At 46.6% G+C, this 19,489-nt stretch overlaps 1 protein-coding gene across 4 annotated transcripts in view; it reads left to right on the top strand.

The window, feature by feature from the left end:
* Nucleotides 1-1,787: 1,787 nt before the first annotated feature.
* The window catches only part of PLEKHM2 (pleckstrin homology and RUN domain containing M2), a 32,384-nt gene continuing 14,682 nt past the window's right edge, over nucleotides 1,788-19,489 (top strand). For 2 of the 4 annotated variants that reach the window (XM_056541628.1, XM_056541626.1), the window contains exons 1-7: nucleotides 1,788-1,990; nucleotides 13,098-13,204; nucleotides 13,295-13,404; nucleotides 13,473-13,572; nucleotides 15,520-15,607; nucleotides 16,835-17,021; nucleotides 17,155-17,214. In XM_056541628.1, the coding sequence (XP_056397603.1) occupies nucleotides 1,931-1,990; nucleotides 13,098-13,204; nucleotides 13,295-13,404; nucleotides 13,473-13,572; nucleotides 15,520-15,607; nucleotides 16,835-17,021; nucleotides 17,155-17,214 (712 nt within the window). In that variant the 5' untranslated portion in view covers nucleotides 1,788-1,930. The remainder of the gene's footprint in view (nucleotides 1,991-13,097; nucleotides 13,205-13,294; nucleotides 13,405-13,472; nucleotides 13,573-15,519; nucleotides 15,608-16,834; nucleotides 17,022-17,154; nucleotides 17,215-19,489) is intronic. The other 2 variants (XM_056541630.1, XM_056541627.1) reach the window with 1 other exon arrangement.

Raw genomic sequence — 19,489 nt, 5'->3', positions numbered from 1 at the left:
GTCCCGTAAACTGCTCTATAGTGTAAATGTCCCGTAAACTGTGCTCTATACTGTAAATGTCCCGTAAACTGTGCTCTATAGTGTAAATGTCCCGTACACTGTGCTCTATAGTGTAAATGTCCCGTAAACTGTGCTCTATAGTGTAAATGTCCCGTAAACTGTGCTCTATAGTGTAAATGTCCCCGTAAACTGTGCTCTATAGTGTAAATGTCCCGTAAACTGTGCTCTATAGTGTAAATGTCCCCGTAAACTGTGCTCTATAGTGTAAATGTCCCGTAAACTGTGCTCTATAGTGTAAATGTCCCCGTAAACTGTGCTCTATACTGTAAATGTCCCGTAAACTGTGCTCTATAGTGTAAATGTCCCCGTAAACTGTGCTCTATAGTGTAAATGTCCCGTAAACTGTGCTCTATAGTGTAAATGTCCCCGTAAACTGTGCTCTATAGTGTAAATGTCCCGTAAACTGTGCTCTATAGTGTAAATGTCCCGTAAACTGTGCTCTATAGTGTAAATGTCCCGTAAACTGTGCTCTATAGTGTAAATGTCCCGTAAACTGTGCTCTATAGTGTAAATGTGCCGTAAACTGTGCGCTATAGTGTAAATGTCCCGTAAACTGTGCTCTATAGTGTAAATGTCCTGTAAACTGTGCTCTATAGTGTAAATGTCCTGTAAACTGTGCTCTATAGTGTAAATGTCCCCGTAAACTGTGCTCTATAGTGTAAATGTCCCCGTAAACTGTGCTCTATACTGTAAATGTCCCGTAAACTGTGCTCTATAGTGTAAATGTCCCCGTAAACTGTGCTCTATAGTGTAAATGTCCCGTAAACTGTGCTCTATACTGTAAATGTCCCGTAAACTGTGCTCTATAGTGTAAATGTCCCGTAAACTGTGCTCTATAGTGTAAATGTCCCGTAAACTGTGCTCTATAGTGTAAATGTCCTGTAAACTGTGCTCTATAGTGTAAATGTCCCCGTAAACTGTGCTCTATAGTGTAAATGTCCCGTAAACTGTGCTCTATAGTGTAAATGTCCCGTAAACTGTGCTCTATAGTGTAAATGTCCCGTAAACTGTGCTCTATAGTGTAAATGTCCCGTACACTGTGCTCTATAGTGTAAATGTCCCGTAAACTGTGCTCTATAGTGTAAATGTCCCGTAAACTGTGCTCTATAGTGTAAATGTCCCGTAAACTGTGCGCTATAGTGTAAATGTCCCGTAAACTGTGCGCTATAGTGTAAATGTCCCGTAAACTGTGCTCTATAGTGTAAATGTCCCGTAAACTGTGCTCTATAGTGTAAATGTCCCCGTAAACTGTGCGCTATAGTGTAAATGTCCCGTAAACTGTGCGCCATAGTGTAAATGTCCCGTACAGTGGCAGTCCGGTCCTGCTGGGACTTGTAGTCCTGCCCCCATGTTCTGGTCCCTCATCCTCTGGGGGGCGTCACACACCCCTTCATCTCTGGACGCTCGTTGTGTCTGTGGTTCTAACAGGGATGACGTCATTACCGCTTGTTGCTAGGATACGGCTGAGCGTTCCGGCACCAATTAGAGCGATGCTTTCATTTTGTAAGATATCAGAGCAGGGACGTGATTGGTTGCTGAGAACAGCTGCTCCCCGCCCAGTATCACTGACACTCCCACAGTGTATGGTTAATGGGGGACATGCTGGGAGTTGTAGTCCGAAGGAATCCACGTCCTGCGCTCCACTCGAGACCTCGCGAGTCACGTGTCGGGAATCAAAACAACTGTAGTCCCTCCCACTCCTGCCGTGCTCCGCCCACCCCCTGTATGCCTCTAGCAATGTATTGCTTCGTTAGCATAACCACGCCCTCTACACTTCTGTTCCAGCGTCGTACCGCCCCTCTTGGGATGATGTCACTTCCTGTCTGTCACATGACGGCTCCGGAGGTCGGGAGCCGGGCGGTCGGGGCGGATGGATCCGCGGGAGGTGAAGGACCGGATCCTGGAGAACATCAACCTGTCCGTGAAGAAGGTGACGAGCGATAAACATGAGCGCCCTGTACACACCGTGCGTTATATATATATATATATATATATATATATATACATATACATATACATATATATATACATACACACACACACACCTGTACACACTGTGTGTTTATATACACCTCTACACACCGTGCGTTATATGTATATATACACCTGTACACACCGTGCGTTATATATATATATATATATATATATATATACACCTCTACACACCGTGCGTTATATGTATATATACACCTGTACACACCGTGCGTTATATATATATATATATACACCTCTACACACCGTGCGTTATATGTATATATACACCTGTACACACCGTGCGTTATATATATATATATATACACCTCTACACACCGTGCGTTATATGTATATATACACCTCTACACACCGTGCGTTATATGTATATATACACCTGTACACACCGTGCGTTATATATACACCTCTACACACCGTGCGTTATATATACACCTCTACACACCGTGTGTTATATATATATACACCTCTACATACTGTGCGTTATATATACACCTCTACACACCGTGTGTTATATATATATATATATACACCTCTACATACTGTGCGTTATATATACACCTCTACACACCGTGCGTTATATATATATATATACACCTCTACACACCGTGCGTTATATATATATATATATATATATACACCCTCTACACACCGTGCGTTATATATATATATATATATACACCCTCTACACACCGTGCGTTATATATATATATATATATACACCCTCTACACACCGTGCGTTATATATATATATATATACACCCTCTACACACCGTGCGTTATATATATATATATACACCCTCTACACACCGTGCGTTATATATACACCTCTACACACTGTGTGTTATATATATATATACACCTCTACACACCGTGCTTTCTATATACTGTACACACCTCTACACACTGTGCTATATATATATACACACACACACACCTGTACACACCGTGCGTTATATATACACCTCTACACACTGTGTGTTATATATATATATACACCTCTACACACCGTGCTTTCTATATACTGTACACACCTCTACACACTGTGCTATATATATATACACACACACACACCTGTACACACCGTGCGTTATATATACACCTCTACACACTGTGTGTTATATATATATATACACCTCTACACACCGTGCTTTCTATATACTGTACACACCTCTACACACCGTGCGTTATATATATATATATATACACCTGTACACACTGTGCGTTATATATATACCTGTACACACCGTGCTTTCTATATACTGTACACACCTCTACACACTGTGCTATATATATATACACCTGTACACACCGTGCGTTATATATATATATATATATATACACCTGTACACACTGTGCGTTATATATATATACCAGTACACACCTCTACACACTGTGCTATATATATATATATATATATACCTGTACACACCGTGCATTCTATATACATATACACCCTGTACACCCTGTGCTTTATATATATATATACCTGCAGGGAGTCCAATAGACTGTACATTATATACAGAGGGGATCCTATAGACTGTACATTATATATACAGAGAGGGGATCCTATAGACTGTACATTATATATACAGAGGGGATCCTATAGACTGTACATTATATATACAGAGGGGATCCTATAGACTGTACATTATATATACAGAGGGGATCCTATAGACTGTACATTATATATACAGAGGGGATCCTATAGACTGTACATTATATATACAGAGGGGATCCTATAGACTGTACATTATATATACAGAGGGGATCCTATAGACTGTACATTATATATACAGAGAGGGGATCCTATAGACTGTACATTATATATACAGAGAGGGGATCCTATAGACTGTACATTATATATACAGAGAGGGGATCCTATAGACTGTACATTATATATACAGAGAGGGGATCCTATAGACTGTACATTATATATACAGAGAGGGGATCCTGTAGACTGTACATTATATATACAGAGAGGGGATCCTGTAGACTGTACATTATATATACAGAGGGGATCCTGTAGACTGTACATTATATATACAGAGAGGGGATCCTGTAGACTGTACATTATATATACAGAGAGGGGATCCTATAGACTGTACATTATATATACAGAGAGGGGATCCTATAGACTGTACATTATATATACAGAGAGGGGATCCTATAGACTGTACATTATATATACAGAGAGGGGATCCTATGGACTGTACATTATATATACAGAGGGGATCCTATGGACTGTACATTATATATACAGAGGGGATCCTATGGACTGTACATTATATATACAGAGGGGATCCTATAGACTGTACATTATATATACAGAGGGGATCCTGTAGACTGTACATTATATATACAGAGAGGGGATCCTATAGACTGTACATTATATATACAGAGAGGGGATCCTATGGACTGTACATTATATATACAGAGAGGGGATCCTGTAGACTGTACATTATATATACAGAGGGGATCCTGTAGACTGTACATTATATATACAGAGAGGGGATCCTATAGACTGTACATTATATATACAGAGAGGGGATCCTATAGACTGTACATTATATATACAGAGGGGATCCTATAGACTGTACATTATATATACAGAGAGGGGATCCTATAGACTGTACATTATATATACAGAGGGGATCCTATAGACTGTACATTATATATACAGAGGGGATCCTATGGACTGTACATTATATATACAGAGGGGATCCTATAGACTGTACATTATATATACAGAGGGGATCCTATAGACTGTACATTATATATACAGAGAGGGGATCCTATAGACTGTACATTATATATACAGAGGGGATCCTGTAGACTGTACATTATATATACAGAGGGGATCCTGTAGACTGTACATTATATATACAGAGGGGATCCTGTAGACTGTACATTATATATACAGAGAGGGGATCCTATAGACTGTACATTATATATACAGAGGGGATCCTATAGACTGTACATTATATATACAGAGGGGATCCTATAGACTGTACATTATATATACAGAGGGGATCCTATAGACTGTACATTATATATACAGAGAGGGGATCCTGTAGACTGTACATTATATATACAGAGGGGATCCTGTAGACTGTACATTATATATACAGAGAGGGGATCCTGTAGACTGTACATTATATATACAGAGAGGGGATCCTGTAGACTGTACATTATATATACAGAGAGGGGATCCTGTAGACTGTACATTATATATACAGAGAGGGGATCCTGTAGACTGTAGATTATATATACAGAGGGGATCCTATAGACTGTAGATTATATATACAGAGGGGATCCTATAGACTGTAGATTATATATACAGAGGGGATCCTATAGACTGTACATTATATATACAGAGGGGATCCTATAGACTGTACATTATATATACAGAGAGGGGATCCTATAGACTGTACATTATATATACAGAGAGGGGATCCTATAGACTGTACATTATATATACAGAGAGGGGATCCTATAGACTGTACATTATATATACAGAGAGGGGATCCTATAGACTGTACATTATATATACAGAGAGGGGATCCTATAGACTGTACATTATATATACAGAGAGGGGATCCTATAGACTGTACATTATATATACAGAGGGGATCCTATAGACTGTACATTATATATACAGAGGGGATCCTATAGACTGTACATTATATATACAGAGGGGATCCTATAGACTGTACATTATATATACAGAGGGGATCCTATAGACTGTACATTATATATACAGAGAGGGGATCCTATAGACTGTACATTATATATACAGAGAGGGGATCCTATAGACTGTACATTATATATACAGAGAGGGGATCCTATAGACTGTACATTATATATACAGAGAGGGGATCCTATAGACTGTACATTATATATACAGAGAGGGGATCCTATAGACTGTACATTATATATACAGAGAGGGGATCCTATAGACTGTACATTATATATACAGAGGGGATCCTATAGACTGTACATTATATATACAGAGGGGATCCTATAGACTGTACATTATATATACAGAGAGGGGATCCTATAGACTGTACATTATATATACAGAGAGGGGATCCTATAGACTGTACATTATATATACAGAGAGGGGATCCTATAGACTGTACATTATATATACAGAGAGGGGATCCTATAGACTGTACATTATATATACAGAGAGGGGATCCTATAGACTGTACATTATATATACAGAGAGGGGATCCTATAGACTGTACATTATATATACAGAGAGGGGATCCTATAGACTGTACATTATATATACAGAGAGGGGATCCTATAGACTGTACATTATATATACAGAGAGGGGATCCTATAGACTGTACATTATATATACAGAGAGGGGATCCTATAGACTGTACATTATATATACAGAGAGGGGATCCTATAGACTGTACATTATATATACAGAGAGGGGATCCTATAGACTGTACATTATATATACAGAGAGGGGATCCTATAGACTGTACATTATATATACAGAGAGGGGATCCTTTAGACTGTACATTATATATACAGAGAGGGGATCCTATAGACTGTACATTATATATACAGAGAGGGGATCCTATAGACTGTACATTATATATACAGAGAGGGGATCCTATAGACTGTACATTATATATACAGAGAGGGGATCCTGTAGACTGTACATTATATATACAGAGAGGGGATCCTGTAGACTGTACATTATATATACAGAGAGGGGATCCTGTAGACTGTACATTATATATACAGAGAGGGGATCCTGTAGACTGTACATTATATATACAGAGAGGGGATCCTGTAGACTGTACATTATATATACAGAGAGGGGATCCTGTAGACTGTACATTATATATACAGAGAGGGGATCCTGTAGACTGTACATTATATATACAGAGGGGATCCTGTAGACTGTACATTATATATACAGAGGGGATCCTATAGACTGTACATTATATATACAGAGGGGATCCTGTAGACTGTACATTATATATACAGAGGGGATCCTGTAGACTGTACATTATATATACAGAGGGGATCCTGTAGACTGTACATTATATATACAGAGGGGATCCTGTAGACTGTACATTATATATACAGAGGGGATCCTGTAGACTGTACATTATATATACAGAGGGGATCCTGTAGACTGTACATTATATATACAGAGGGGATCCTGTAGACTGTATATTATATATACAGAGAGGGGATCCTATAGACTGTACATTATATATACAGAGGGGATCCTATAGACTGTACATTATATATACAGAGGGGATCCTATAGACTGTACATTATATATACAGAGGGGATCCTATAGACTGTACATTATATATACAGAGGGGATCCTATAGACTGTACATTATATATACAGAGGGGATCCTATAGACTGTACATTATATATACAGAGGGGATCCTATAGACTGTACATTATATATACAGAGAGGGGATCCTATAGACTGTACATTATATATACAGAGGGGATCCTATAGACTGTACATTATATATACAGAGGGGATCCTATAGACTGTACATTATATATACAGAGAGGGGATCCTATAGACTGTATATTATATATACAGAGGGGATCCTATAGACTGTACATTATATATACAGAGAGGGGATCCTATAGACTGTACATTATATATACAGAGAGGGGATCCTATAGACTGTACATTATATATACAGAGGGGATCATATAGACTGTACATTATATATACAGAGAGGGGATCCTATAGACTGTACATTATATATACAGAGAGGGGATCCTATAGACTGTACATTATATATACAGAGAGGGGATCCTATAGACTGTATATTATATATACAGAGGGGATCCTATAGACTGTATATTATATATACAGAGGGGATCCTATAGACTGTATATTATATATACAGAGGGGATCCTATAGACTGTACATTATATATACAGAGAGGGGATCCTATAGACTGTATATTATATATACAGAGGGGATCCTATGGACTGTACATATACAGAGGGGATCCTATGGACTGTACATATACAGAGGGGATCCTATGGACTGTACATATACAGAGGGGATCCTATAGACTGTACATTATATATACAGAGGGGATCCTATAGACTGTACATTATATATACAGAGGGGATCCTATAGACTGTACATTATATATACAGAGAGGGGATCCTATAGACTGTACATTATATATACAGAGGGGATCCTATGGACTGTACATATACAGAGGGGATCCTATGGACTGTACATATACAGAGGGGATCCTATGGACTGTACATATACAGAGGGGATCCTATAGACTGTACATTATATATACAGAGAGGATCCTATAGTTATAGATATATGTAGGGCTCATTATATATACGGTTATATATATACATACACACACTATATATGTAATCCCCCGTGTGTCTGTACTGCTCTATGGTCTATACGTCTCTCTTAGGACGTCTATATGTTAAGCACAATCTCCTCAGAGCTGCAGGCTTTTGGGGCATGCTGGTAGTTGTAGTTCCCTTGTCTATGTGGAGTCTCTGCTCTGTTCTGTGGCCGCTCAGTTATTGGGGTGCAGGGTCGTGTGAAGCCTCAGGAGAACAGAGGGTTAACCAGGCGGAGGACCGACCGGCTGTATTGTATGTTCCTCCCTTCAAGTGATGAGAAATCGGAGGCCTCGGGGGACATCAGTGCTGCAGAGCATCGCACCTCAATCCTCTGCTCTGTGGATTCCATCAAAGGCTGAGCCAGGTCCATATCCAGCTGTCAGCTGCATTGTGGGTAATGGGTGCCAGCTGTTAGCCAGGGTGCATTGTGGGTAATGGGTGCCAGCTGTTAGCCAAGGTGCATTGTGGGTAGTGGGTACTAGCTATGCGCCAGGGTGCATTGTGGGTAATGGGTGCCAGCTGTTAGCCAAGGTGCATTGTGGGTAGTGGTTACAAGCTGGTCGCCAGGGTGCATTGTGAGTAATAGTGCCAACTGTACTCAAAGGAGCTTTGTTAGTAGTGCCAGCTGTGCACCAGGATTCATTTTGGTAACTAGGCACCAGCTTTGTGCCAGGGTGTATTGTGTGAATTAGTGCCAGCTGTCAGTCACGGTGCTGTTGTAAGCAGTAGTGTCGGCTGTGCAGCAGGATTGTGAGCAGTAGTGCCGGCTGTGCACCAGGATTGTGAGCAGTAGTGTCGGCTGTGCAGCAGGATTGTGAGCAGTAGTGCCGGCTGTGCAGCAGGATTGTGAGCAGTAGTGCCGGCTGTGCAGCAGGATTGGGAGCAGTAGTGCCGGCTGTGCAGCAGGATTGGGAGCAGTAGTGCCGACTGTGCAGCAGGATTGGGAGCAGTAGTGCCGACTGTGCAGCAGGATTGGGAGCAGTAGTGCCGGCTGTGCAGCAGGATTGTGAGCAGTAGTGCCAGCTGTGCAGCAGGATTGGGAGCAGTAGTGCCGGCTGTGCAGCAGGATTGGGAGCAGTAGTGCCGACTGTGCAGCAGGATTGGGAGCAGTAGTGCCGACTGTGCAGCAGGATTGGGAGCAGTAGTGCCGACTGTGCAGCAGGATTGTGAGCAGTAGTGCCGGCTGTGCACCAGGATTGTGAGCAGTAGTGCCGGCTGTGCAGCAGGATTGTGAGCAGTAGTGCCGGCTGTGCAGCAGGATTGTGAGCAGTAGTGCCGGCTGTGCAGCAGGATTGTGAGCAGTAGTGCCGGCTGTGCAGCAGGATTGGGAGCAGTAGTGCCGGCTGTGCAGCAGGATTGTGAGCAGTAGTGCCGGCTGTGCACCAGGATTGGGAGCAGTAGTGTCGGCCGTGCACCAGGATTGGGAGCAGTAGTGTCGGCCGTGCACCAGGATTGGGAGCAGTAGTGCCGGCTGTGCACCAGGATTGGGAGCAGTAGTGTCGGCTGTGCACCAGGATTGGGAGCAGTAGTGTCGGCCGTGCACCAGGATTGGGAGCAGTAGTGTCGGCCGTGCACCAGGATTGGGAGCAGTAGTGTCGGCCGTGCACCAGGATTGGGAGCAGTAGTGTCGGCCGTGCAGCAGGATTGGGAGCAGTAGTGCCGGCCGTGCAGCAGGATTGGGAGCAGTAGTGCCGGCCGTGCACCAGGATTGGGAGCAGTAGTGCCGGCCGTGCACCAGGATTGTGAGCAGTAGTGCCGGCCGTGCAGCAGGATTGGGAGCAGTAGTGTCGGCCGTGCAGCAGGATTGGGAGCAGTAGTGTCGGCCGTGCAGCAGGATTGTGAGCAGTAGTGCCGGCCGTGCTGCAGGATTGTGAGCAGTAGTGCCGGCTGTGCAGCAGGATTGTGAGCAGTAGTGCCGGCTGTGCAGCAGGATTGTGAGCAGTAGTGCCGGCTGTGCAGCAGGATTGTGAGCAGTAGTGCCGGCTGTGCAGCAGGAGTGTGAGCAGTAGTGCTGGCTGTGCTGCAGGATTGTGAGCAGTAGTGCCGGCTGTGCTGCAGGATTGTGAGCAGTAGTGTCGGCTATAAGCTGCACTGGGTGGCAGATAAAGGCATTGAAACCTGCGTCGTTACACGTTGGGAGTTAGGTGAGCACTTACCTTGAGATGCCCTGGCAGCAGTACCCCTACCCCCCCCCCCACCCCCTCGGTGGGATGGTCTTTGGCATGGTCATAAGAGGTCAGGGGGCATCTCCTGTGATCAGCAGATCCTCGTCCGCTCCATGGGGGGAGGGTTCTGAGCTTTGCCCCATGTGTTAGTTTTGGGCTTGTTGTTTTCCCAGTGACGGGCGCTCAGATAAGCCGGGCCCTCCCCTGGGTACAGCGGTCATTCTCAGCAGACATAAGGGTGCTGCGGCACCATGGAGGGTGGGGACTCTGAGCTTTACCCCTTACATTGGTTTTGGGCTCAGACTTGTTGTTTGCCCAGTGATGGGCGCTCAGATAATCGGGCCCGGACGTCCGGCATTTGTAAGAATAGACCATGTGACCTGTAGTAACCCCACAATCATCCTGCCAGCCGGGGGTCAGAGGGGCCTGCAGGGTGTCTGCAAATAACCTGCCCAGGATTTATGGCTGTGTCAGGTCATGTGACCTCCCGTCTCTGTGGCTGATGGGAGATGCTGAGACATGTAGTACCACAGTAGCTTGGACGGTATATTAGAGGTTATACAGCAGGACACGAGAGGTGACGGGGGCCAAACCATGTTGTTAACCTCCGCTTATCGATATCAGTCAGTGGATAGGGCTTTGTTTCCCAACCAGGGTGCCTCCAGCTGTTGCAAAACTACAACTCCCAGCATGCCCGGACAGCCAACGGCTGCCCGGGCATGCTGGGAGTTGTAGTTTTGCAACAGCTGGATGCACCCTGGTTGGGAAACAATGGGTTAGGGGCATGCTGACACTTGTAGTTCTATTAAATGGCAGAACAGGTTTCTGAAATGTCACATGACCGGTTTGTGATTCCAGAACAGCTGAAGGAATCCCGACCGTCCGGAAATACAGACAACCAGCTGAGCGCGCGGCGTCCTCCCTGATGTCAGCCGCTCCTCTTATGAGCATCAGTCTGGGGGTGACTGGCCCTTTAATTGTCAGCTCTGCAGGCCTCGTCTCGTGATCCCTTATGACATTGTGGGGACAGAAGTTCCCTATTTTTGGGATGTGAACATGTGTAATATACACTGCTCAAATAAATAAAGGTAACCCTGCGATAACACGTCGTAGATCTGAATGAACTAATCGTATGAAATCCTTTCCTCTTTACATAGTTGAATGCGCTGACAACAAAATCACACAGGGCCAACCGCACCAGCATATGGTCTCACAAGGGGTCTGAGGGTCTCATCTTGGTACCTAATGGCAGTCAGGCTACCTCTGGCAAGCACATGGAGGGCTGTGCGTCCCCCCAAAGAAATGCCACCCCACACCATTACTGACCCACCGCCAAACCGGTCATGCTGGAGGATGTTGCAGGCAGCAGAACGTTCTCCACGGCGTCTCCAGACTCTGTCACGTGTTCAGTGTGAATCTGCTTTCATCTTTGAAGAGCACAGGGTGCCAGTGGTTAATTTGCCAATCTTGGTGTTCTCTGGCAAATGCCAAACATCCTGCACGGTGTTGGGCTGTAAGCACAACCCCCACCTGTGGACGTCGGCCCATCATACCACCCTCATGGAGTCTGTTTCTGACCCTTGAGTGGACACATGCACATTTGTAGCCTGCTGGAGGTCATTTTGCAGGGCTCTGGCAGTGCTCCTCCTGCTCCTCCTTGCACAAAGGCGGAGGTAGCGGTCCTGCTGCTGGGTTGTTTCCCTCCTATGGCCTCCTCCATGTCTCCTGAGTTACTGGCCTGTCTCCTGGTAGCGCCTCCATTCTCTGGACACTACGCTGACAGACACAGTAAACCTTCTTGCCACAGCTTGCATTGATGTGCCATCCTGGATGAGCTGCACTACCTGAGCCACTTGTGTGGGTTGTAGACTCCGTCTCATGCTACCACTAGAGTGAAAGCACCGCCAGCATTCAAAAGTGACCAAAACATCAGCCAGGAAGCATAGGAACTGGGAAGTGGTCTGTGGTCACCACCTGCAGAACCACTCCTTTATTGGGGGTGTCTTGCTAATTGCCTATAATTTCCACGTGTTGTCTGTTCCATGTGAAATTGATTGTCAATCATTGTTCTTCCTGAGTGGACAGTGGGATCTCACACAAGTGTCAGTGACTTGGAGTTACGTTGTTGTTGTTACGTTGTTGTTGTTACGTTGTGTTGTTACGTTGTGTTGTTACGTTGTGTTGTTACGTTGTGTTGTTACGTTGTGTTGTTACGTTGTGTTGTTACGTCGGGTTGTTACGTCGGGTTGTTACGTCGGGTTGTTTGTTTATGTTCCCTTTATGTTTTTTGAGCAGTGTATATAACTGTGCTGTAATATCTGCCTAGAGCAGTGTTTCCCAACCAGGGTGCCTTCAGCTGTTGCAAAACTACAACTCCCAGCATGCCCGGACAGCCAAAGGCAACAGCTGGAGGCACCCTGGTTGGGAAACACTGGCCTAGAGGGAGGATTTCGGGCAGCACTTTGCGGTAACCCCGGTTCTTCCCCCCTCAGTTACAGAGTTACTTTGCTGCCTGTGAGGATGAGACCCCCGCTATACGCAACCACGACCGCGTCCTGCAGAGGCTGTGCGAGCACCTGGACCACGCTCTGCTCTACGGGTGAGTTGGATCGGGGTGGGGGTGGGGGGGGAGTTGGGGGGTAGATTGATGGTGACAGAGTGATGACCCCGGTCCTGTCTCCCCCTGCAGGTTACAGGACATCTCCTCCGGTTACTGGGTGCTCGTCGTCCATTTTACCCGTAGAGAAGCCGTGAAGCAGATCGAGGAGCAGGAACATGTGGCGACGCTGCTGGGCCGCAGTGAGTACTGACCTCTATCCGCCTGCAGCGATCCACTACCGCCATGTAACCTCTGCTGTCCCCTACAGGTCGCGCCTGGCTCTACCTGGCCCTCAATGAGAATTCCCTGGAGAGTTACCTGAGGTTATTCCAGGAGAACCAAAGTCTCCTACAGAAATACTACTACAAGTAAGTTGTGTGATCCCACCCCCCTCTCTGCAAATGCCCTCTCCTCCTATCACTACCGCCAAACCCTCTCCTCCTATCACTACCGCCAAACCCTCTCCTCCTACCTCTAGAATCTACTGCAAAACACTCTCCTCCTACCACTAGTATCTACCGCAAAACACTCTCCTCCTACCTCTAGTGTCTATTGCAGTCCCCTCTCCTCCAACCTCTAGTATCTACTTCTGTACCCTCTCGCCCTACCCTTACTAGCTACCACAGCATCCTCTACCTATAGTGTATATCGCTGTGCCCTCTAGTGTCTAGAGCAACACCCTCTACCTCTAGTGTCTATCGCAGCGCCCCCCCTCTAGTGTCTATCGCAGCGCTCTCCCCGCACCTCAAATGTCTATTGCAGCGCTCTTCCCGCACCTCTAGTGTCTATGGCAGCATTCTCCCGGCACCTCTAGTGTCTATCGCAGCGCCCCCCCACTTCTAGTGTCTATCGCAGCGCCCCCCCCACCTCTAGTGTCTATCGCAGCGCCCCCCCACCTCTAGTGTCTATCGCAGCGCCCCCCCACCTCTAGTGTCTATCGCAGCGCCCCCCCACCTCTAGTGTCTATCGCAGCTCCCCCCACCTCTAGTGTCTATCGCAGCGCCCTCCCCCCACCTCTAGTGTCTATCGCAGCGCCCTCCCCCACCTCTAGTGTCTATCGCAGCGCTCTCCCCGCACCTCTAGTGTCTATTGCAGTGCTCTCCCCGCACCTCTAGTGTCTATTGCAGTGCTCTCCCCGCACCTCTAGTGTCTATCGCAGTGCTCTCCCCGCACCTCTAGTGTCTATCGCAGTGCTCTCCCTGCACCTCTAGTGTCTATCGCAGCTCCCCCCACCTCTAGTGTCTATCGCAGCTCCCCCCACCTCTAGTGTCTATCGCAGCGCCCTCCCCCCACCTCTAGTGTCTATTGCAGCACTCTCCCCGCACCTCTAGTGTCTATCGCAGCGCCCCCCCCCACCTCTAGTGTCTATCGCAGCGCCCCCCCCCACCTCTAGTGTCTATCGCAGCTCCCCCCACCTCTAGTGTCTATCGCAGCGCCCTCCCCCCACCTCTAGTGTCTATTGCAGCTCCCCCCACCTCTAGTGTCTATCGCAGCTCCCCCCACCTCTAGTGTCTATCGCAGCTCCCCCCACCTCTAGTGTCTATCGCAGCTCCCCCCACCTCTAGTGTCTATCGCAGCGCCCTCCCCCCACCTCTAGTGTCTATCGCAGCGCCCTCCCCCCACCTCTAGTGTCTATTGCAGCACTCTCCCCGCACCTCTAGTGTCTATCGCAGCGCCCCCCCCCCCCCCACCTCTAGTGTCTATCGCAGCGCCCCCCCCCACCTCTAGTGTCTATCGCAGCGCCCCCCCCCACCTCTAGTGTCTATCGCAGCGCCCCCCCCCCACCTCTAGTGTCTATCGCAGCGCCCCCCCCACCTCTAGTGTCTATCGCAGCTCCCCCCCCACCTCTAGTGTCTATCGCAGCTCCCCCCACCTCTAGTGTCTATCGCAGCGCCCTCTCTCCACCTCTAGTGTCTATCGCAGCGCCCTCCCCGCACCTCTAGTGTCTATCGCAGCGCCCTCCCCCCACCTCTAGTGTCTATCGCAGCTCCCCCCACCTCTAGTGTCTATCGCAGCGCCCTCCCCCCCACCTCTAGTGTCTATTGCAGCGCTCTCCCCGCACCTCTAGTGTCTATCGCAGCTCCCCCCACCTCTAGTGTCTATCGCAGCGCCCTCCCCCCCACCTCTAGTGTCTATCGCAGCGCCCTCCCCGCACCTCTAGTGTCTATCGCAGCGCCCTCCCCCCACCTCTAGTGTCTATCGCAGCTCCCCCCACCTCTAGTGTCTATCGCAGCGCCCTCCCCCCCACCTCTAGTGTCTATCGCAGTGCCCTCTCCTCTCTCTTCCCCGGTCAGTTCTGTGATTTTCTCTTCCAGGAATGCCTTGGTCTGCAGCCATGATCATCTCACCCTCTTCCTCACCCTGGTGTCCGGTCTGGAGTTCATTAGATTTGATCTGGAGATGGTGAGTATTTGGCTGTGGACGTTCTGGGGACTCGAGTCCTTGTGCTGCAAATGAAAATGAAGGGAAATATTCTGAATTTCCTTAGTGAACAGGGAGACAAGAAAAGACCCCAAAGACTGTACGGCCTATTTATGGGGGCTGTATCCACAACACTGCATTGTGCAGAACATGTCAGTGGTGCAGCCTCAAGATTTAGGCCTTTGAGTAGTGTCTGAGTATTAATTCTGAGAAGTAACAGATCACAGATAATAGGAGCACATAGTGAGTGTAATACAGGATATAATCAGGATCAGTACAGGATAAGTAATGTAATGTATGTACACAGTGACCTCACCAGCAGAATAGTGAGTACAGCTCTGGAGTATAATACAGGATATAACTCAGGATCAGTACAGGATAAGTAATGTAATGTATGTACACAGTGACCTCACCAGCAGAATAGTGAGTACAGCTCTGGAGTATAATACAGGATATAATCAGGATCAGTACAGGATAAGTAATGTAATGTATGTACACAGTGACCTCACCAGCAGAATAGTGAGTACAGCTCTGGAGTATAATACAGGATATAACTCAGGATCAGTACAGGATAAGTAATGTAATGTATGTACACAGTGACTCCACCAGCAGAATAGTGAGTACAGCTCTGGAGTATAATACAGGATATAACTCAGGATCAGTACAGGATAAGTAATGTAATGTATGTACACAGTGACCTCACCAGCAGAATAGTGAGTACAGCTCTGGAGAATAATACAGGATATAATCAGGATCAGTACAGGATAAGTAATGTAATGTATGTACACAGTGATCTCACCAGCAGAATAGTGAGTACAGCTCTGGGGTATAATACAGGATATAACTCAGGATCAGTACAGGATAAGTAATGTAATGTATGTACACAGTGATCTCACCAGCAGAATAGTGAGTACAGCTCTGGAGTATAATACAGGATATAGGGATTGAATGGTCTGTCCCTCCGTCCTCCCATCTCACTGATAACAACATGAAGGATCTGTCGGGCCTGTGTTGTATGGACGCTCATCTTGATAGACTGTACAGCAGACCCTATATGTTCCTGTTAGTTTATATCCGGTTTATGTCGCTTCCTCCTCCCGATCTGTACAGGTGGTGGAAGGATTATTAGTCTATAAATCATTATCCGCCATCTGAGTTTGTCCCTTAGTAGGGGCCCCGGACCTGTGTGATCGTTCTCCTTATCTGCAGGACGCTCCTTATTTGGACCTGGCCCCTTACATGCCAGAGTACTACAAGCCCCAGTATCTCCTTGACTTTGAGGACCGTCTTCCCAGCAATGTTCGAGGTTCTGACAGTCTGTCTCTCAATTCCTTCAACTCCATGAACTCCACCAACCTGGAGTGGGACGACAGCGCCATCGCTCCATCCAGTGAAGGTAGGAGCGGTGCAGGGTGTAACGTGGTGACATTGGGGGTGCTGGGAGTACACGCAATAAACATGGAGCTGCGCTGATTCCTGATCCGCCTGCGCTGGTGTCTAATCCGCTCTTTTGTCCCTGGTCTCTGTAGATTATGATTTTGGAGATGCTTACCCTGCGGTGCCGTCCGTCCCCAGCACAGACTGGGAAGGTGGGGACCTGCTGTGTTTCTGCATCATGTCCTGTCCCATTCCTGATGGTGTTATTTTCTCTCCTTTAGTCATTCTTCTTGTCTTCTTTCCTTCTCCTAACGTCTCTTCCTCTTTTTCTCATGTTGCCTTCACTTCTCTCTTCTTTCCTTCTTCTCCTTGCTCTCCCTTCTCTTCTTTCCTTCTCACATTTTTTCCTTCTCCTCCTTGTGTTAGCTCTTCTTTTGTTTTCTTCTCCTTCTTTTCTATTTTTATCTTCTCTTTCTCCTCCTCACACGGTCGTCTTTTCTCCTTCCCTCTCCTCCTCGTTACGTTGCATACACTTCTCTCTTCCTTCTTCTCAGACTTTTCCCTTCTCTCCTCCTCTCATTGTTTTCTCCATCTTCTCTACTGTTGTCTTCTCCTCCTCACATTGTCTTCTCCTCACGTTATCGTTGTCATCTTCTTCTCCTCCTCACGTTGTCTTCTCCTCATGTTATCGTCATCTTCACGTTGTCGTCTCCTCATGTTATCGTCATCTTCACGTTGTCGTCTTTTTCTCCTCCTCACGTTGTCGCCTTTTTCTCCTCCTCACGTTGTCTTTTTCTCCTCCTCACGTTGTCGTCTTTTTCTCCTCCTCACGTTGTCTTTTTCTCCTCCTCACGTTGTCGTCTTTTTCTCCTCCTCACGTTGTCGTCTTTTTCTCCTCCTCACGTTGTCTTTTTCTCCTCCTCACGTTGTCGCCTTTTTCTCCTCCTCACGTTGTCGTCTTTTTCTCCTCCTCACGTTGTCTTCTTTTTCTCCTCCTCACGTTGTCGTCTTTTTCTCCTCCTCACGTTGTCGTCTTTTTCTCCTCCTCACGTTGTCGTCTTTTTCTCCTCCTCACGTTGTCGTCTTTTTCTCCTCCTCACGTTGTCGTCTTTTTCTCCTCCTCACGTTGTCGTCTTTTTCTCCTCCTCACGTTGTCGTCTTTTTCTCCTCCTCACGTTGTCGTCTTTTTCTCCTCCTCACGTTGTCGCCTTTTTCTCCTCCTCACGTTGTCGCCTTTTTCTCCTCCTCACGTTGTCGCCTTTTTCTCCTCCTCACGTTGTCGTCTTTTTCTCCTCCTCACGTTGTCGTCTTTTTCTCCTCCTCACGTTGTCGTCTTTTTCTCCTCCTCACGTTGTCTTCTTTTTCTCCTCCTCACGTTGTCGTCTTTTTCTCCTCCTCACGTTGTCGTCTTTTTCTCCTCCTCGCGTTGTCGTCTTTTTCTCCTCCTCGCGTTGTCGTCTTTTTCTCCTCCTCAAGTTGTCGTCTTTTTCTCCTCCTCGCGTTGTCGTCTTTTTCTCCTCCTCACGTTGTCGTCTTTTTCTCCTCCTCACGTTGTCGTCTTTTTCTCCTCCTCACGTTGTCGTCTTTTTCTCCTCCTCACGTTGTCGTCTTTTTCTCCTCCTCACGTTGTCGTCTTTTTCTCCTCCTCACGTTGTCGTCTTTTTCTCCTCCTCACGTTGTCGTCTTTTTCTCCTCCTCACGTTGTCGTCTTTTTCTCCTCCTCACGTTGTCGTCTTTTTCTCCTCCTCACGTTGTCGTCTTTTTCTCCTCCTCACGTTGTCGCCTTTTTCTCCTCCTCACGTTGTCGCCTTTTTCTCCTCCTCACGTTGTCGTCTTTTTCTCCTCCTCACGTTGTCGTCTTTTTCTCCTCCTCACGTTGTCGTCTTTTTCTCCTCCTCACGTTGTCGTCTTTTTCTCCTCCTCACGTTGTCTTCTTTTTCTCCTCCTCACGTTGTCGTCTTTTTCTCCTCCTCACGTTGTCGTCTTTTTCTCCTCCTCACGTTGTCGTCTTTTTCTCCTCCTCGCGTTGTCGTCTTTTTCTCCTCCTCACGTTGTCGTCTTTTTCTCCTCCTCGCGTTGTCGTCTTTTTCTCCTCCTCACGTTGTCGTCTTTTTCTCCTCCTCACGTTGTCGTCTTTTTCTCCTCCTCACGTTGTCGTCTTTTTCTCCTCCTCACGTTGTCGTCTTTTTCTCCTCCTCACGTTGTCGTCTTCTTCTCCTCACGTTGTCTTGTCCTTCTTACGTTGTCGTCTTCTTCTCCTCACGTTGTTGTCTTTTTCTTCTCCTCACGTTGTTGTCTTTTTCTCCTCCTCACCTTGTTGTCTCCTCCTCCTCACGTTGTCGTCTTCTTCTCCTCACGTTGTCGTCTTTTTCTCCTCCTCACGTTGTCTTGTCCTTCTTACGTTGTCTTCTCCTCCTCACGTTGTCTTGTTCTTCTTACGTTGTTTTCTCCTCCTCACGTTGTCTTGTTCTTCTTACGTTGTCTTCT

This window comes from Hyla sarda, chromosome 10 (genome assembly GCF_029499605.1).
Source record: "Hyla sarda isolate aHylSar1 chromosome 10, aHylSar1.hap1, whole genome shotgun sequence".
Lineage (NCBI taxonomy): Eukaryota > Metazoa > Chordata > Amphibia > Anura > Hylidae > Hyla > Hyla sarda.
Note: the sequence above shows the minus strand (reverse complement) of the source record. Positions and strands in the feature narration are given on the sequence as shown.